The sequence below is a fragment of the Arachis ipaensis genome, chromosome B7 (genome assembly GCF_059453495.1).
Source record: "Arachis ipaensis isolate K30076 ecotype BB chromosome B7, ASM5945349v1, whole genome shotgun sequence".
Classification (NCBI taxonomy): domain Eukaryota; kingdom Viridiplantae; phylum Streptophyta; class Magnoliopsida; order Fabales; family Fabaceae; genus Arachis; species Arachis ipaensis.
In genome coordinates this window covers 110,145,884-110,167,053 of record NC_142442.1, presented here as the reverse complement: position 1 = coordinate 110,167,053, position 21,170 = coordinate 110,145,884, and the positions used below count along the sequence as shown (strand labels likewise).

General features: G+C 39.8%; 1 protein-coding gene and 1 non-coding gene across 2 annotated transcripts; both read left to right on the top strand.

The window, feature by feature from the left end:
• Positions 1-4,281: 4,281 nt before the first annotated feature.
• Positions 4,282-6,519, top strand: LOC148553718 (uncharacterized). The gene has a single exon (XM_088493003.1). It carries the CDS (start codon positions 4,282-4,284, stop codon positions 6,517-6,519), a length of 2,238 nt encoding a protein of 745 aa, XP_088349129.1.
• Positions 6,520-20,267: 13,748 nt separating this feature from the next.
• LOC148553717 (small nucleolar RNA R71) lies at positions 20,268-20,374 on the top strand. Its single transcript, XR_015893471.1, has one exon. It is a non-coding gene; the product is annotated as a small nucleolar RNA R71 (small nucleolar RNA).
• Positions 20,375-21,170: the final 796 nt, after the last annotated feature.

Below are 21,170 nucleotides of genomic sequence, written 5' to 3'. Positions count from 1 at the left end.
TTATAACTCCTTAAAATTCGCAACCGATTCAGTTTGATACCTCTAGCTGTTACCTCGACATCCAGCTTTAGACTACAACCTTACTTAACGTTTCCTTCTCCTTAATTGTTCTTCAACAACACTCAGGGTCTTTTTACTGAGGGCGCTTGTCACCACTTTACGATGTTGCCTCCACGTGCATACAAACCCATTCGATATTGCACTGCAATAGTTTCAAATGGTTTATGAGGTTCAAGTGCCGTGAGTACTGGTACCGAGATTAATCTTCCTCTTGAGACTCGAAAGTTTGCTTCAACTTCAGGCATCCACACACACGGTGCACCCTAGCGTGTCAATGTAACTTCAGGCAATACATTCGGCAAGAATTAAGGCTCCAAAACTCTTCTTGATATCGCATACATACATGCTTCATCTCCTGCATTTAGGAGTCTCGCTTTAAGGGTCCAATGTCTCGACGGTTACAACTAGGAGTCATACGTGATATTAATTTAGATTCGAGCTAATTCTCAAATAGATGTTAAGCTCGAAAGGTGAATGATCAATATGAATAGTGTTCGGGAGAAGTCAGAAAGATGGCTTGTATAGTAATTAAACAAAGTGGCAGATGAATAACGAAATGCACAAGGAGGAGAATTTAAGGTGCATCTCAAGAAAAGGGTTCAAATTAAAGCCGTAATAGGGAGAACAAGGCATATCCAATTTAGTAAGTCTCAGCTAATGTAAAAAAGGACGCAAGTTTATAAAGGGAGCAACTCCACTCGTAGCACGCCCCTAAGATTTAAGGATTTAGATAATTATACCAAGATAAGTTCAGGCTCATTCTTGAAAAATGAGATTCATACAAGTAAAAGGTAGCATTGGACGGAGGATTAATTCATTAAGAATGCCAAGAAGCTTGTGAAATATTTGCAATAATCCACAGATGTTTTATATGACCAATTGATAAGAATTGATGAAGTTGGGAATTGCGGGTGATAGCGAGTATGTTTGATTATGATAAGATTGATTCTAGTTGATTTGATGGCATTGTAAGGGTTGAATTTGTGATTGATTACGATGAAAGTTGACTGCATGTGAGTTGAGAACAAGTACACGATTGTATCTCTATGTGAGGGTTTTGCTGGAATTTTTTTTTAGTTACATCAGATGAAACGCACATGGGGTATTTACAAATAACGGCTATGATTGTATTCACAATGTATGGTTAAAATGTGCAGTTAAGGCATAGAGGTGTTGAGTAAATTGAAAGAATAATCAATTCTAAAAGCTGAAAGAGATTTTATAAGTGGATGAAAATGTGAACTAAGGATTAGGAATGAGAGTGATACTGAGTAGTCAACTATGGTATTGAAATGAGCTTGAGCAATGTTTATGGGAACATTTGGACTGCTAAGTTGGGCTGTCACCATGGTACATGAACGGTTTAAATAAGTTGATATTGTGATTGGTTGTTATAGTGAATTGTGATATGTTGATTATCGAAAGTCTTCTTTCTATTAATTTGTTGAAAATTCAAGTAGGAATTTATAATAGAATTCCCAATGTAAGTTACAAAAGAAAGGCTAAGTTGGGTCGCGTAGATTCCGTTGGCACACTCCCCCTCGCATAAAGCCTTCTGCTGTTCTCTTGCTTCTTCACTAGCATAACCGGTGCCCTTTGATGACAAGTCATCTTAGCCTAGTTTCACTAGTCTTTTTCTCTTGTTTTCATTTAGTTTTATGCACTTTCTTGTATTATAAATTAGCCATTTGAATTGGAATTGCATGGTTTCCTTAATTCAAGCAACCACCTTTTAATTGATACAAAATCATGAGGTTCAAGCCAACTTTAATTGATAATGAATTGATTTATAAACCTTGTGAATTTTGTGATACTTTGATTGGTTGTTTTGATTACTTGTAGGTGAAGAAAGGAAACAAAAGGTGTGCCAACATTATGGAAGAAGGTTGCAAGAATGGGTTTGAGAAAATGGAATTCACGTTTGAGCTAACGTTTGCCTCAAACGTCAACTCAAACGTGAGTAGCAGTTGAAGAACACCCTGGGGAAAAGCCAACGTTTGCGCCAACGTTTGCCTCAAACGTTGAGGTCAAACGTTGGCTGAAGATTGAAGCTCCTGGAAAGCAACGTTTGAGCCAACGTTTGCCTCAAACGTGAGGTCAAACGTTGGCGCCAAACAGCATGAAGGGGGCACACTTCAAACAAGAATAACTTGAGTTGTAGATGTCCAATTGAGGTGATTCCAAGTGGGTTAGAAAGTTGACATTCAGAGCTTTCCAACCATATATAATAGTCTCTATTGGGCACAAAAATTGGCAACACAACAAGAGGACAAAGTAGCCCCAAGAAGCATACAAAAGGGAAGAACCACGTTTGAGCTCACGTTTGACCTCAAACGTTAGCTCAAACGCGGATGACAGCAAATGGCCTATGCTGCATAATTTTACTCAAGTAACGTTTGAGTCAATGTTTGACTCAAACGTTGGCTCAAACGTGAATGGTTCATGGCCCGGTTCACTAATGGATTTCTTCCCAACACCAAGAGCAATCAACGGAGGCTACTATCAACCCAATTCCATCAAGACTAAAGGCCCAATTCAATGCTTAATGATCATTTGAAGAAAGTGTATAAATAGCTTAGGATTTGAAGTTTTCAGGGAGCATTTCCTGGGAGAGTTTTCTTTAAACATTTTCATAAGCAGAGAGCTTATGGTTTTTGAGCATTTTGAGATTCGGAGTTTTGGGTGAATTGAAGAAATTCTGTTTCAATCTCACCTTGGGATTTTGTTTAATTTTCTGCTTAATTGAATTTCAGTTTCGGTTCATTGCTTTTCATCTACTTTCTTTGCAATTTACAATTTCCTTTGCAATTGTTCTTGTTGGATCTAGGAAGGCATTGAGATCTAGACTTGGTTTTCTAGTCTCTTAGGTCCTGAGGTCCGAATTTCCCATTTCCCATTCCCTGTTTTGCTCATTTACAATTCTGTTTCTAGATCTGATTAAATCCAAGTGTTCTTCTATTCCTCTGCTTGTTGCAATTTTACATTTCCTTGTTTAATTTCTGCAAATCCAACTCCCCATTCCCTTTACAATTCAAGTCATTTACATTTCTTGCACTTTAAGATTTTGCAATTTACATTTCTTGCATTCTAAGTTTCTGCCATTTAATTTCTTGTTCTTTAAGATTCAGCACTTTTATTTTTCGTTCTCTTTAATTTTCTGCAATTTACCCCTCTCCCTTTACTTTTCATGCAATTTAATTTCTGTTAATCACAAATCACTCAACCAACACTTGATTCGCTTGACTAAATCAACCACTAAACTAAAATTGCTCAATCCTTCAATCCCTGTGGGATCGACCTCACTCACGTGAGTTATTATTACTTGATGCGACCCGGTGCACTTGCCGGTGAGTTTTGTGTCGGATCGTTTTCCGCACATCAAGTTTTTGACGCCGTTGCCGGGGATTGATTAGATTGACAATGATTACGTGAAGTGGAGATCTAGATCAAGCACTTTTTCTTTTCTGATTCTTTAATCTTGGACTAACCCACTAACTGTTCGAATTTTTGCTTAAACTAAACTTCATTCTAGCAATAGATTGTTGGTGTTTCTTTTGTTTTGTTTGTATGTCAGGTACAGGGAGATCCGTTCCTGTTTTATCTGAAGCTGACCAGAGAACTCTTAGAAGGTTAAGAAGAGCCGAAAGAGGGAAAAATATTGTTGGAGAAGAAGAATCTGAGGAAGAATATCATGAGATGGAAGGAGATACATCTAATCCAGGAGGAGGAGTTAACAATCACCCACAACAGAGGAGAGTATTGGCTTCCTACACCTTTGCAAATGCTAGACATTGTGGAAGCAGCATTCTCACCCCTAATGTCAATGCAAATAACTTTGAACTGAAGCCACAACTCATCACATTGGTCCAGAACAACTGCTCATTTGGGGGAGGACCATTGGAGGATCCAAATCAACATCTATCTACCTTCTTAAGGATTTGTGACACTGTCAAATCCAATGGCGTGAATCCTGAAACCTACAAGCTTCTGCTGTTCCCGCTCTCATTAAGGGACAAGGCCGCACAATGGCTTGAAACTTTTCCCCAAGGAAGTATCACTAATTGGGATGACTTGGTGACTAAATTTCTAGCCAAATTCTATCCACCCCAAAGAGTCATCAGGCTGAAAACCGAGGTGCAGACATTCACACAATTAGATGCCGAATCCTTGTATGAAGCATGGGAGAGGTACAAAGCCTTAATCAGAAAGTGTCCCCCAGAGATGTTCAATGAATGGGACGTGCTGCAAAATTTCTATGAAGGCCTGACATTGAAATCTCAGGAGGCATTAGATCATTCTGCTGGAGGTTCACTACAACTGATGAAAACTGCTGAGGAAGCCCAGAATCTTGTGGACATGGTGGCCAACAATCAATATTTCTTTGCTCATCAAAGAAACCGCCAACCATCACAAAGGAGAGGAGTAATGGAGTTGGAAGGAGTGGACTCAATCCTAGCTCAAAACAAATTGATGCAGCAGCAGATTCAACAACAATTTGAGCAAATGGCCAAGAGGATTGATAGCCTCCAAGTTGCAGCAGTAAGCACCAATCAACCATCAACCACATGGGGAACAAATGAAGAAACTCAAGAGGAGCAACAGCAGGAGCAAGTCCAGTACATGCACAACCAAAATTCTGGGTCAAATGAAGTCTATGGTGATACTTACAACCCTTCATGGAAGAATCATCCAAACCTGAGGTGGGGAGACAGCCATAACCAAACTCAACAACCATGGCAGAGGAACTCAAACCAAAACTCAAACCAAAACAGCTGGAAGAATACAAACCAAAATAACCAGCAGAGTAATACCCAAAACACATACAGAAAACCACAAAATACCCAACCCAACACTAACCATCATCCATCCAATAACCAAGCCTCAAATCAAAATACTTACCCTCAACACTCAACACCCCACAATCAACCAATCTCACAGGAATCCCAAAGGATCACAAATTTGGAGCTCTTGATGGATAAAATGATGAAATACCAAGAGATGACAACCAAAAACCAAGAGGCTTCCATGAAAAATATGGAGAGACAGATAGGACAGATCTCCAAACAACTCTCCATGGAAAAACCACTAAGTTCACTCACAAGTGACACCATTCCTAATCCAAAGGAGGAATGCAAGGCTATTCAACTAAGGAGTGGCAGGATCTTGGTGAAGAATGAAGAAGCAACCAAGAAGTCAAAGGAAAATGAAAAGAAGCAAGATGAAAAAGATGAGGCCAATGGTGATGAGGCAACAGCAAGCAAGCAAACTGCAAGGCAAGCTCAAGAAAGGGAGGAACAATTAAAAATTTCAAGAAAGGGGAAGGAAGTAATTGAAGAACCAACCAAGGAACAAAGGCAACAAGCAGAGAAGAACTTTGTACCTCCACTACCATATCCCCAGAGATTTAACAAAGAGGCAAAGGACCAACAATTTCATAAGTTCCTGGAAACTTTCAAGAAGCTAGAAATCAATATTCCCTTGGCTGAAGCATTGGAACAGATGCCCTTATATGCCAAGTTCTTGAAGGAACTCATTAACAAGAAAAGAAGCTGGCTGGAGAAGGAGACTGTACTTCTCTCTGAAGAATGCAGTGCACTCATCAGAAAAGGACTCCCTCCCAAGTTGGAAGACCCAGGAAGTTTCTTCCTACCTTGTACCATTGGAAGTCTATTTATCAACAAGGGGATGTGCGATTTAGGAGCAAGCATAAATCTGATCCCATCCTCTTTAGTGAAAAAGCTTGGCATAGAGAAGGTGAAACCAATACAGATGTCATTGGAATTGGTGGACCAGTCAGTGGTACATCCCAAAGGAGTGATCGAAAACCTTTTAGTCAAGGTTGACAGGTTCATTTATCCTGCGGATTTTGTAATCTTGGAAACAGAAGAAGAAGGAAACAATTCGATTATCTTGGGAAGGCCATTCTTAGCTACCGCTAGAGCCATCATAGATGTGGAACAAGGAGAACTCACTCTTAGGATGCATGAGGAAAGCATTACTCTGAAAGTGTTCCCAGAACGACAAAATTCTGAAGGAAAAAGCCAAGTCATCAATGACTGTTTCTCAAGGCAAGTAATCAACACTTCAGTAAAACAGAAGAATGAACAGATGCAAGGAAAAGAAGGCACTCAAAAAGAAATTTGGAAAATAACCAAGAAGAAAAGTGCCACAACTAAAGCTACTGTCAAGGAGGAAAGGTTAACCAGAAAAAGGAAGAAAAATAAGAAGAAGGCTCACAAAGGGTGGAAGAATAAAAAAATCCCAACAGAAGGACTCTCCAAAGGTGACAAAGTGCAGTTAGTCTATCAACAACTGGGCGCAAGCCAACAGACTGATGATTACTATACTGTGAGCAAAATAATCTCATTAGAACATGCTGAGATAGAACATCAAGCAACAAAGAAGAAGTTCACAGTCAGAGGGGACAAATTGAGGCACTACAATCATCAACCACCATAAAAGAAAGCCCCAATGTCAAGCTAGTGACAATAAAAGAGCGCTCCATGGGAGGCAACCCATGATTTAAGATTTCTGTTATTTTAAATTCAATAAGCTATGATCATCTAGCATGATATTTTTTTCACGAGTGCAAACATTGTTTTAAAACATATGCCAAGACTTCTAAGTTTGGTGTGCCTTCGAGCACACCAAATTAGTTTTTCAAACAATCTTAGACCATATGCTTAGTCATTCTGATAAAGCATATGACCAAACATTAAGTTTGGTGTCTGTATATGTAGAGCTTTCAAAAGAACAGTTCTTGATTAATGAAATTAAAATCATGCACCGATGATCATAAGTAATTTTTTTTGGCATTCCTTATGAATAGATAACCAAGAGTGACATTAAGATTTCAAAAATACTAGTTGGAGAAAGAAATATTTTGGATTATATGGCCAAACATTAAGTTTGGTGTCCTCCAAAAAAAAAAAAAGAGAGAAGAGTCACGGTCAAAATGGATATAAGGAATGAGAGTTCACATAGAAACTTAATAAGCTTTCTTGCCAAGATTTGATAATGTTATCTTTGTTGTCTTGTTGTGATGGTTAGGTGGTCAAAGAATATTCAATGAAAGGGACAAGACAAGGAGGGGCATAGAATGAAGACAAAGATGCATCACATGCTTCAAGGAGTGATTCTGCACACTCTTGGAAAGAGAACGTTGAAAACCATTAAGGAAGCAAGCTTTGTCCTTATTCAACTTGCATGCATGCCGTTGATTTGCAAAGTATCTAATTGCATCCCAACCCTCCATTGTTCAATCAAATGAGTATAAAACACCACCTTCAAGCCATGCACATAAACGAAAAAGTTGCACACTCCCTGCACTACAACTATTCAAACTCCAATTCATCCATCATTTCTCACCATCTAAGCTCGGCCTCAAATATTTCTCTGTCAAAAACACATAAAAATCTCCAACTTTCTTCACACTTCCTCCACCCTCAAAAAGATCAGCCAATTAAGCAATCATGGCCTCTTCCTCAAGAACCAAACGAAGGAGAGGAAAAGAGCCTATGATTGAGGAAAGCACCCATGAATTTGATCGATGGAAATTTAGATCTTGGTACCATCAACTACAACTTGAATGGATGAGGCAGAAGAAAATACATCCAGAGGTTCCACTCCTATTGCTAGACGATGAGTGTCAAGAAATGAAAGCCAAGATTAGGAAAAGGAGGTGGGAAGAGCTCATTTCACCAATTACCAAGATTAATGCGAACATTATATGGGAATTTTATGCCAACACTCCAAGAACCAAAATGGATCAACCTCCAACTTACAAGAGTTATGTGCAGGGAACTGAAGTAGATTTTAGCCCAAATACTATCATGAAAGTATTAAAACTAAGGGCAACTCATTTTGATAAGCCAGGATACCATCAAAGGCTAAATGAAGAACAGGACTATGATGAGATTGCCAGTGAGATTAGCGTAGTCAACACAGAATGGGTAGGAACCACTAAAAACAAGTACAAGTACTTGAGAAGGGGAGATCTCACCCCTGAAGCGAAGTGTTGGTATGAGCTAATGAAGAGATCAATCCTAGGCACGGTAAACAACTCGGAGGTCAATAAGAAGAGAGCTATCATGTTATACTGCATAATCATGGGAGGTGAAGTGAAAGTCCACGAAATCATTGCAAATGACATCCAAAGGTTAGCAGAGAAAAATTTGGCCGAAGGGTGGCCGCACTACCCGAGCACCATTATGCGTTTATGCATGAGAGCCAAAGTGCCGATGGAGGAGGCAAACCCAACATGGTTGCACCCGGGAATGCCTATAACCGTTGAAAGAATGACGGTTGTTACTGAAGCACAGCAAAGCCGAAGAATACCAAGAAGAAGGCAAAGGAATGAACCAATGGAGGAAGAAGGATCATAAGAGGAGGAGGAACAGCAACACATTCCACCACACAACACTATGGATATGACTCAGATGCAGGAGGCAATTGGAAGATTATCACAACTGTATATGAGAATTCAAGAAAGGCAAGAGGAATACCATTCACAGTACATGAAAAACCAACAAGAGCAGGAGGAATGGCAGCTGAGGATGATGAACAAACAAAATGAGTTTGAGTCAAAATTCTTCGTGATGCAAGAGGAGCATGCTTTTCAAGCTCACGAATCATTTGGAAAGTTGGCACAGATGCAAGCTGAAAATATGAGGGCTTTCAAAGAGTTCACAACCCTCTAAGAGGCAAGATATGAAGTTCAAGCCGACTACAACATAAATAGTCAAATTAAATTGAACTACATCGGAGAGCATCTACACAACATGGATCCAGCATTTCCAACTTTCGATGAGTACTTCAAAGGGAAAAGTGAGATTGAAGTAAGTAATGCTATGAGGCTTGAAGATAGAGTAGAAGAAACGATGAATAGAGCTGGATTTTGGCGTGGACAACAGACAACAAACATGGAGACAGGGAATACCAACAACCAAACATATGAAAGAAGAAAGAAAAAGCACGATAAATGAAAGGTGGACCTGATCCATGCATCTTTTCTGTTTGAAGTAGTTTTTGCATCATGGTTATTTTGCTTAAAATAAGTAAACTAGTCTAAGTGTGTGCTTGTGTGGTTACTTTCACTTAACTAATGCATGTCTTGTCCCCTGCATCTTTTCAATTCAATAAAAGAAATGTTTGAAACATGAAGTAAGATGGTTCATTGTTAGCTAGAAGTCAAATAATAGTAAGTGGTGGCATATATGTGTGATTGTGTGGCAACTCATTATCAGTGAATAAAAGGAATAGATTGTTCTCTCTTTAAGAAGAAAACAGCTCACTGTCTATGAATCTCAATCAAATAAAAGTCCTGGTGTGAAAAGAAAAACAAAAAGAGAAAAGAAAAAGCCAAAAATGGCAACAGAACAGAAGAAAAATAAAAAGAAACAAAGCTAGACACCAATAGCTTGAACCTTAGAATATATGCCTGTGGTGTCTTTGTATTGGGATCTGCTTAGATTATTAAGTTCTTTGGAGTGCATCAACACTTGGTGACTTGGGTTAACTAACCCGGGATCATCAACTGAAAGTTCACTATCAAGAGCAACCTAACTACAAGGCATTTAGTAACCCAAAGAGGTACTGGGCATCAATGTTCTAAGAAGGAATGTGAGCCAAGTGTCTATAGTGAATAATGTGTCAAGCATAAGTAAAGAAAAGAGCTTGTTACACATGACACTGAACTAAAGCTTATAGAAAAATAGTAACCAAGGACAAAGGAATAATGAGAGGTCATAGCAGTGTATTGTTTGATGCTTAAAGGAAACTTTCTAGGCCTAATTGTCAATAAAAAGTGGATAAGTTACACATCTGCATAAAACCATGAACTACCAATAACATTCTGCTAACATGAGCATTCTCTTTTGTTTTCATTCGTTCTTCTTAATAATTCTTTTCTTTCTTGGGGACAAGCAAGCTTTAAGTTTGGTGTTGTGATGACAAGTCATCTTAGCCTAGTTTCACTAGTCTTTTTCTCTTGTTTTCATTTAGTTTTATGCACTTTCTTGTATTATAAATTAGCCATTTGAATTGGAATTGCATGGTTTCCTTAATTCAAGCAACCACCTTTTAATTGATACAAAATCATGAGGTTCAAGCCAACTTTAGTTGATAATGAATTGATTTATAAACCTTGTGAATTTTGTGATACTTTGATTGGTTGTTTTGATTACTTGTAGGTTAAGAAAGGAAACAAAAGGTGTGCCAACATTATGGAAGAAGGTTGCAAGAATGGGTTTGAGAAAATGAAATTCACGTTTGAGCTAACGTTTGCCTCAAACGTCAACTCAAACGTGAGTAGCAGTTGAAGAACACCCTGGGGAAAAGCCAACGTTTGCGCCAATGTTTGCCTCAAACGTTGAGGTCAAACGTTGGCTGAAGATTGAAGCTCCTGGAAAGCAACGTTTGAGCCAACGTTTGCCTCAAACGTGAGGTCAAACGTTAGCTCCAAAAGAGAAGAGAATTGAAGAAAGTGTATAAATAGCTTAGGATTTGAAGTTTTCAGGGAGCATTTCCTGGGAGAGTTTTCTTTAAACATTTTCATAAGCAGAGAGCTTATGGTTTTTGAGCATTTTGAGATTCGGAGTTTTGGGTGAATTGAAGAAATTCTGTTTCAATCTCACCTTGGGATTTTGTTTAATTTTCTGCTTAATTGAATTTCAGTTTCGGTTCATTGCTTTTCATCTACTTTCTTTGCAATTTACAATTTCCTTTGCAATTGTTTTTGTTGGATCTAGGAAGGCATTGAGATCTAGACTTGGTTTTCTAGTCTCTTAGGTCCTGAGGTCCGAATTCCCCATTTCCCATTCCCTGTTTTGCTCATTTACAATTCTGTTTCTAGATCTGATTAAATCCAAGTGTTCTTCTATTCCTCTGCTTGTTGCAATTTTACATTTCCTTGTTTAATTTCTGCAAATCCAACTCCCCATTCCCTTTACAATTCAAGTCATTTACATTTCTTGTACTTTAAGATTTTGCAATTTACATTTCTTGCATTCTAAGTTTCTGCCATTTAATTTCTTGTTCTTTAAGATTCAGCACTTTTATTTTCCGTTCTCTTTAATTTTCTGCAATTTACCCCTCTCCCTTTACTTTTCATGCAATTTAATTTCTGTTAATCACAAATCACTCAACCAACACTTGATTCGCTTGACTAAATCAACCACTAAACTAAAATTGCTCAATCCTTCAATCCCTGTGGGATCGACCTCACTCACGTGAGTTATTATTACTTGATGCGACCCGGTGCACTTGCCGGTGAGTTTTGTGTCGGATCGTTTTCCGCACATCACCCTTCACAAGAAAACACTTAGTTGGACAGTTTTCTCTTCTAATACTCCCTTCAACTTGATCCTAGGTTCTACTTATTATAATGGTGTCTTCGGTTGCGGTACAATCAAAACTGATCCGGCTTCTGATACGCACAAAACTTGTCTCTCAACAAATTTTCTTTGGCAAGTGTATCGAATTTGTCGTCAAGTAAAAACTCACAATAGAGTGAGGTCGAATCCCACAGAGATTGATTGATCAAGCAACTTTAATTAGAGGAATGTTCTAGTTGAGCGAACCAGAATTTGATTTGAGATTTGCAGAAAATTAAATGTCGGGAAAGTAAATAGCAGAAACAGAAAATGCTAGAAATAAAGAGCTGAATGTAAATGGCTGAAAGTAAATTGCAGAATCTTAAACGGGAATGGGGTAATTGCTCATAAAAGTAAATGGCAGAAATTAAAGAGAATGGGTAGGATCAGAAATGGGGAGTTCATTGGGCTCAGGAGATGTTGCATTCTCTGGATTAAGTTCATTTTCATCTCTTCCTCAATCAATGCACTCATTGATCTCCTTGGCAATCTTAAGTGATCGAATTCCAATTTCGTGGTAATTCAATCTCTCAAATCTTGATCAATAGCCAATTCCTTGGTCAATTGCTAATGAGAAGAGATGAAGTATGGTCACTGATTATACCACATGCATTTCTCAAATCAAGTTTTGGTAGGATTATAGTCACATATCCATCCAAACCCAATTTGGTCCATCATGAGAAAGCATTTCTAGCATGATCTCTTCATTCCTCTTTCAAGGTTCAGAAGAGATCCAAGTATGAATAGCTTCTTTTCCAAGATAACTACCCAATTGGATGAAGATTGAAAGCTTTCTAGTAAAATCAAGAGAAAAGATAGAAGAAGGAGAATGAAAACTAATATTGATCCATCAAATTACAACAGAGCTCCCTAACCCAATGAAAGGGGTTTAGTTATTCATTGCTCTGGAAAATGAAAACCAAGATGGAGAATACATGATGAAAGTAAAACTAGAAGTGCAGAGAAAGTAAAATACAGAGAGTAGTTCTATGCCAAAGGCTCCCTAAAGTTTCTAACTCCCTAACTAATTCAAAGCTACTCCTATATATACTACTCTTCTCATCTTCTAGTTGGCTCAAGTCTTGGGTATGGGCCTCTGAATCTTAAGTTTGAAGTAGTTATCCTTTTCATTGGGCTTAGCTTTGCTTGCAGAGAGAAAAGGTGAAGTAGGCAGGGACTTTGACTCAGGACGTTAGTGGTGTCAACGTTAAGTAAAAGTGTGGGTTCGAGAACGTTAGTGACAATCACCTTTTTCACTAACGTTCCTAACCCAAATATGATCACGTTGACTTCAACGTTAGTGGCACTAATGTGACCACTAACGTTGCCTCTTGGTCCTTCGCACACGTTATTGGGACTTACCTTTCCCAATAACGTGGTTTCTAACGTAGCATTGCCAATTCTTCGAGAACGTTAGTGACACTTATCTTTGTCACTAAAGTTCCAATGTGCCCCTTTCCCACGTTAGAGTCCACGTTAACTAGGTTAACGTGGCTTCTAACGTAGCATTGCCAATTCTTCGAGAACGTTAGTGACACTTACCTTTGTCACTAACGTTCCAATGTGCCCCTTTCCCACGTTAGAGTCCACGTTAACTAGGTTAACATGGCTTCTAACGTAGTAATGCTAGCCATCCCCAACGTTAGTGACAAAGGTGAGTGTCACTAACGTTGGCTCATCATCTCTTTATCCACGTTAGCTTCCACGTTAACTAAGTTAACGTGGGAGTTAACGTTGCTCATGGTGGCTCTTGGTGGTTCACCCCAACGTTAGTGACAAAGGTAAGTGTCACTAACGTTGGCTATCAATTGCTCTCTCCACGTTAGCTTCCACGTTAACTAAGTTAACGTGGGAGTTAACGTGGCTTATGGAGGCTTGGCCAACGTTAGTGACAAAGGTGAATGTCACTAACGTTGGCTTCTCTTTTGCTTCTTAACGTTAGAGTCCACGTTAACTAAGTTAACGTGGCAACTAACATGGCCAATTATGAGCTTGGACCAACATTAGTGACAAAGGACAGTGTCACTAACGTTGGCCTTGTTGTTTTCTTCCACGTTAGAGTTCACGTTAACTTAGTTAACGTGACTCTTAACGTGGGCTTATGATAGCTTCGAGGGCGTTATTGGCGATTACCTTTCTCATTAGCTTTGCAAGTTAGCACCCATTCCACGTTAGAGGTCACGTTAGTGGGACTAACGTGACTGCTAACGTGTTTCTTCTTTGCTTCCTTTGTCCTGAAATCAAGCAACAAAGTGCATCAAAGTTCTAGTCCAAGTCATGAGTCATGCATCATCCAATTTGTCATATAATTCATGCAAAATTCTCATGAAATCATGTAAAGTGCACAATGTATGCTTGAATCAAGATGTAAGTGAATATCTACTCAAAACTAGCTTATTTTCTAAGAAAATGCATGAAACTACCTTAAAAACAGTAAAGAAAAGGTCAGTGAAACTGGCCAAAATGCCCTAGCATCACAACACCAAACTTAAAGCTTGCTTGTCCCTAAGCAAGTACTGGAACAAGAGAATAATGAATGGAATGCCAAGAGAAATGAGTCATTCTTGTGGAAGTCATGTTCCTGGTTTTATGGTGGTTTCATGCATAGCAACTTAGGTTCATTCCTTCACTGGCTTTCAGACCTTTATCATGTTCTAGAATACTCACTTGATTGCATCCCATGAGACTTTTATTCATTGATCCTTTTGTTGTCATTTCAGGGCTTATTTGTGTTCTTAGGCTAAGTGCTTTGTAAGGGGACAACTCTTTAGAATAAGCTTTCAGCCAACACTCCCGAACTAGTTGGTTCAAGGTGCTAGGTATTGAAGCACCCCTAAGGACTTACTTCCTCAAGTCTCTCCCCCATACATACACACCACAGGCACATGGTTTGTTTATTTTCTTTCCTTGAGGTCTTGGTGTCTAGCACCTCTTTGGGTTACTAAATGTTCTGTAGCAAAGATTGCTCTTGATAGTGGACTTTCAGCTGATAATCTCGGGTTAGTTAACCCAAGTTACCAGGTGATAAAGCATCCTTGAGAGCTTAGTAATCCAAGCAGATCCTTGGTACAGGAACACCACAGACACATCCCTCAAGACTCAAACCCTTGGTGCCTAGCCTCTTTTCTTGCTATTTTTCTTTTATTCTTCTTTGATTGTTCTCTCCCTTTTTCTTATTAGGATCTTGTTATTTAGCTAGTCTCATGGGGTGTGTTCAAGCATATGATTCATGATAGATAGTTGTCTTCCCACCTTGTGGTTGAACCAACTTAGCTAACTTATGACCACGCCACAAACTCAGGAACTTACTCCATAGTATGAACTCCACTCTGGTCTTTGATAAAACATTCTCTTTTTATTTGATTTAAAAAGGACAAGCGTACAAGTAAGCATAGTAAGGATTCAGTGACATCTAGACAGCACACATTTGACAAGAGCAAATAAGCGACATTAAACTCTAATTGTCTAAATTAATGAGTAATTATAAAATCAAGTTCTTTTGGACTTCCAAGTTTTAGCATTTTAAGTATATGGAATTAAGTAACAACACAACCTTCGGGTGATGTTTTCTTGCTATCTCCTTGTTGTTCTCCTCCATAATTTTTGCTCCTTCACTTCCTTGGATGATGGTGCACCATTTCTTCAGAAGGTTCTTGCAAAGTTATTGGAAGTTGCTTGTTTCCAAAGCACTTGAGACATAGTTAACTTGCATGTATGCTTGCGAATTTCTGAACTTAATTTGGTGTGTGAACACCAAACTTAGTTCTTTTGCCTAGTACAACAGATTGCTTACTTGCAGAGAGCCTCATATGTTGTTATTAACAAAACAACCATTAACTTCATATTAAACTACTGCTAAGTGGTTCCCCTGATTGTTTGGAGCTAGCAATCTGTCATTGGAGTGTAGTGTGATTATAACTCATATCTTTGGTGGAACACCAAACTTAAAGCTACACTTTCACTCTTGGATTTCTTTTGGTGTGGAACACCAAACTTAGCTCCTAGCAATACAGGGGAAACAACTTGTGATTTTTATTGAAATGATGATGAAAAAGAAACTACCTCAGGTTGGGTTGCCTCCCAACAAAGCGCTCTTTTAGCGTCGCTAGCTCGACGATTCCTCCATTACTTGAGATGATACTTCACTTTGGGGTTTTCCCCCATGTTGCCCAGGTAGTGTTTGAGCCTTTGTCTGTTCACAGTGAAAGTCCTCTCCGAACTTTTATCCATGATTTCTATGTGCCCATATGGCGAGACCTTTGTGACAAGGAAGGGTCCTGACCACCTTGACTTGAGTTTTCCAGGGAACAGTCTCAATTTGAAGTTGTAAAGGAGTACTTGCTGCCCTTTTTTGAAACTTCTTGGTGCCAGATGCAGGTCATGTCTTCTCTTCGCCTTTTCTTTATAAATCTTGGCATTTTCATAGGCTTGAGATCTAAATTCCTCCATCTCTTGCAGCTGCAGGATCCTCTTTGCACCAGCAGCAATGCTGTCAAAATTTAGTATCTTGAGAGCCCAGAGAGCTTTGTGTTCCAGCTCCAGTGGTAAATGACAAGCTTTCCCATACACCATTTGATATGGGGACATTCCAAGTGGAGTTTTGAATGCTGTCCTGTATGCCCAAAGAGCATCATCCAGCTTCTTCGACCAATCCTTTCTTGATGCACCCACAGTCTTTTCCAGAATCCTTTTTAGCTCTCTGTTGGATATCTCAGTTTGCCTGCTTGTTTGGGGATGGTAAGGAGTGGCCACCTTGTGTTTTACCCCGTATCGTAGAAGAGCTTCTAGTGGTCTGTTACAAAAATGGCTCCCTCCATCACTGATGAGTGCTCGTGGAACTCCAAATCGGCTAAAGATATTCTTCCTAAGGAAGTTCATGACCACCTTGTTATCATTCGTTGGAGTTGCAATAGCCTCCACCCACTTGGAAACGTAATCCACTGCCACCAAGATGTACTTGTTTGAATATGAAGTTGGGAATGGTCCCATGAAATCGATTCCCCACACATCAAACAGTTCTAGTTCTAAGATGAAATTTTGTGGCATCTCATTTCTCTTGGGCAAGTTTCCAACTCTTTGACACTCATTGCAGTTCTTTGCTAGTTCTTTGGCATCTTTGAAAAGGGTGGGCCAAAAAAATTCGCTTTGTAACACTTTGGCTGCAATTCTGTCCCCTCCGAAATGTCCTCCATAGGAAGAGCCGTGGCAATTCCATAGGACCTCTCGTCATTCTTCTTCCGAAACACATCTTCTAAGGATTCCATCTGAACACTTCTTGAAGAGATATGGCTCATCCCAGACAAAGTACTTTGCATCATTTATGAACTTCTTTTTTTGATGTTTATTGATCCCTGGAGGTATAGCCCCAGTTGCCTTGAAATTGGCAATGTCTGCAAACCATGGTGCTTTGTGAACTGCCATCAACTGCTCATCAGGGAAGAGCTCATTTACACTTGTATCATGTGTTACACCTTCATCCTGAGGGATTCTGGATAGGTGATCTGCTACCTTGTTCTCCACTCCTTTCTTGTCTCTGATTTCAATATTGAATTTCTGCAACAATAAGATCCATCTTATTAATCTTGGTTTTGATTCTTGTTTGGCAAATAAATATTTAAGTGCTGTGTGATCTGTGAAAACAATCACTTTAGCACCAATGAGGTATGACCTGAACTTGTCAAATGCAAAAACTATGGCTAGCAACTCCTTTTCAGTAGTGGTATAATTTCTTTGAGCATCATTGAGGACTTTGCTAGCATAGTATATCACATGGACTAAGTTATCTTTCCTCTGCCCTAACACTGCCCCAACTGCAAAATCAGATGCATCACACATCAATTCAAAGGGTAAGTTCCAATCAGGTGGGGAAATGATAGGGGCAGATGACAATCTTTCTTTCAAATGCTCGAATGCTAACATACATGTTTCATCGAAGATAAATGGTGTATCTAATATAAGGAGATTGCTCAAGGGCTTAGCTATTTTTGAAAAATCTTTAATAAACCTTCTGTAAAAGCCAGCATGCCCTAAAAAACTTCTAATTGCCTTGACATCACTGGGTGGAGGAAGTTTTTTAATAAGTTCCACTTTAGCCCTGTCCACTTCAATGCCTTGGTTAGAAACCTTATGGCCAATGACTATTCCTCCTGTCACCATAAAGTGACATTTCTCCCAGTTCAAGACTAGATTAGTCTCTTGGCACCTTTTCAATACTAAGGCAAGGTGACTCAGGCAGCTAGTAAAGGAATCTCCGAATACCGAGAAATCATCCATACAAACTTCAATGAATTTCTCTATCATATCTGAGAAGATAGAAAGCATGCAGCATTGGAAAGTCGCAGGTGCATTATATAGCCCAAATGGCATGCGCCTGTAGGCAAACACTCCATATGGACAAGTAAATGAAGTTTTCTCTTGGTCTCTGGGATCAACCACTATTTGGTTATATCCTGAATAACCATCAAGAAAACAGTAATATGCGTGTCCTGCGAGTCTTTCCAACATCTGATCCATAAATAGGAGGGGGAAATGGTCCTTTCGTGTAGCCTCATTGAGTTTCCGATAGTCTATGGACATCTGCCATCCTGTGACGGTCTTTGTAGGAATTAGTTCGTTCTTCTCATTGGGAACTACAGTGATTCCTCCCTTTTTGGGCACGACATGCACGGGGCTGACCCAGGGGCTGTCTGAGATCGGGTAGATTACTCCTCCCTGCCATAGCTTCATAACCTTTTTCTGTACCACTTCCTTCATGATTGGGTTCAGCCTTCTTTGAGATTGAATGGATGGTTTGGCATCATCTTCCAACAGTATCTTATGCATGCATATGGCTAAACTGATTCCCTTCAAGTCCGCAAGGGTCCATCCAATGGCATCCTTATGCTTCCGTAATACTTGCAGTAATTCATCCTCTTGATCTTGACTGAGGGATGAGTTTATGATGACCGGGTAGCTTTCATTCTTTCCTAAGTATGCATATTTGAGAGTGGGTGGCAGTGCTTTGAGCTCAAGTTTGGGTGCCTTTATCTTTTCATTCTCTTCCTCTAGTGCACCTTGTATGCGAATCTCTGTTGTTGCAACCTCTTCACTCGATGTAGACTCCTCCTCTATTAACCTTTTAGGCTCTTCTTCTTCAAAACTCTCCTGCACTTCCTCTTCAAGTGAGTCCAACCTCATACATTCCCCCAATTGTTCTGGTGGGTAACTTATGGCCTTGAACACATTGAATGTCATCTTTTCATTGTGCACTCTCAGGGTGAGATCACCTTTTTGGACATCAATGACAGCTCCAGCAGTGGCCAAGAACGGCCTTCCCAGGAAGATGGAGGTCTTGGCTTCCTCCTGCATGTCCAGCACTACAAAATCTGCCGGGAATATGAAGTCTCCCACTTTCACCAGTAAATCCTCTACTACGCCATGAGGGAATTTGAACGATCGGTCTGCCAGTTGTAAGGCCATTTTTGTTGGTTTAGCTTCCTCGATCTTCATCTTCCTCATCATAGCTACTGACATTAAATTGATGCTGGCTCCTAAGTCACAAAGAGCCTTCTCTACCGTGATTTCCCCTATAATACAAGGGATCTGAAAACTCCCGGGATCCTTCAATTTCTGGGGCAGTTTGTGCTGAATGATAGCACTACATTCTTCGGTTAGTATCACAGTCTCGTTGTTCTTCCAACTTCTCTTCTTAGTCATTAGCTCCTTTAAAAACTTGGCGTAGAGTGGCATTTGTTCTATTGCTTCAGCAAAGGGTATGTTGATTTGTAGTTTCTTGAAGATTTCCAAAAATCTCAAAAACTGGTTGTCATCCCCCTTTTTCTTCAATTGTTGAGGGTATAGAACTCTTGGGACGTCCAGCTTCGGTATCCCTTCTTCTTTTTGCAAACTCGAAGTGGAAGCTTGAGCTCCATCTTGCTTTTATCCCTTTTCATTTGAGCCCTCTTCTTGTGGTTTCTGGGAGAATTCCTTCAGTTTCTTCCCACTCCTAAGGGTGATAGCTTGACACTCCTCCCTTTTGTGTGAGTCAGTATCACTGCAAAGGTTGTGGCTGGAAATCTGCTTGAATAGGTAGCCAATTTGTGTCTCAAGTTTCTTGATGGCAGCATCTTGATTCTGCATATTGGACTGCACTTCCTCTCGGAATGCTTTACTGTCTTGGATCTCTTGGCATATGCCTTCAAGTAAGTTTTCAATCCTTGAGAGTCTGTCATCAGATGATGGTGGATTGGGATTAGAGGTAGAAGGATGAGAAGTATTATTTTAGTTTTGATATGGATGTGGAGAGGTGTTGTTATGGTGGTGTTGATATGTTCTCTGTGTGAATTTTTGGTGAGCTGCATTGTTGTTGGGGTTGTGACGTCTCTGATCTTGGCTTTGATCTTGTTGATTCCCCCACCCAAAATTTGGGTGATTCCTCCAACCAGGGTTGTAGGTCTTGGAGTATGGGTCATGATTTTGTCTAGGTGAATTCCCATGTAGTTGGCTTGCTCCTGCTCACTCTCTGCCTCTGTATTCACTCCCTCTTGGGTTGTTGATGAGGTGGTGATTGTTGCTACTTGGTTTCTCCCCATCTTCTTGGTGAGGTCAGCTAATTGCTTGGTAATGAGCTTGTTTTGGGCCAGCAGAGCATCTACATTGTTTAGCTCCATCACTCCTCTAGTGTTCCCTCTTTCGGAGGCATAGAAGTAGTCATTCTCTGCTACAGTTTCAATGACATCTATGACCTCCTCAATGGTCTTCTTCTTGTTCAGAGATCCCCTGGATGAGTGGTCTACTGCTTTCTTTGATTCGTAAGAAAGGCCTTCATAGAAAATGTGTAGCTGCACCCATTCATTGAACATATCTGGTGGACACCTCCTTGTTAGGTCCTTAAACCTCTCCCATGCTTCATATAGAGTCTCACCATCCTGTTGCCTGAAAGTTTGAACCTCAGCTCTCAGCCTGTTGATTCTTTGAGGAGGATAGAATCTGGCTAAAAATTTGTTCACCACATCTTCCCAGGTTGTCAAACTCTCCTTAGGGAAGGATTCCAGCCATTTAGATGCCTTATCCTTGAGTGAGAAAGAGAACAAAAGTAGTCTATAGGTGTCAGGATGAACACCATTAGACTTCACAGTATCACATATCCTCAGGAAGGTGGTTAGATGTTGATTGGGGTCTTCTTGGACGCCTCCTCCGAATGAACAGTTGTTCTGAACAAGGGTGATGAGCTGTGGTTTTAGTTCAAAGTTGTTGGCATGTATGGTTGGCTTTTGAATGCTACTCCCACAGTTTCCTGGGTTTGGGTTGATGTAGGAGCCTAGAACTCTTCTCTCTTGCCCAGCATGATTTGCTAGACCTTCTCTGCCATGGTTGTGAGCCTCTTCTTCATGAATGTTCTCCATATTCTCCTCCATGTCTAGTTCAAAGTATTCTTCCTCTTCCTCATCACCTACTACTCTTTTTCCTCTTGCTTCCCTCCTTAATCTAAGGAAGGTCCTCTCAGGTTCAGAATCAAAGGAAGTTGAAGCCTCGCTTCTCCTCCCTATCATACAACCAACAAGGTACAAGCAAGAAAAATAGATGCAGAAAATATTCTGTTAGAATTACTGTTAGTGTGAGTGATGCAATATATCAAACAGTTAGTGGGTTAGTGAACTGAATTGTAAATAACTAAAAAAATAAATGAAAAAGTAGGGGGAAGGGAAGAAATTAACTAAAACTGAAAGCGAATTAACTCAACAGAAATTTAAATCAAAC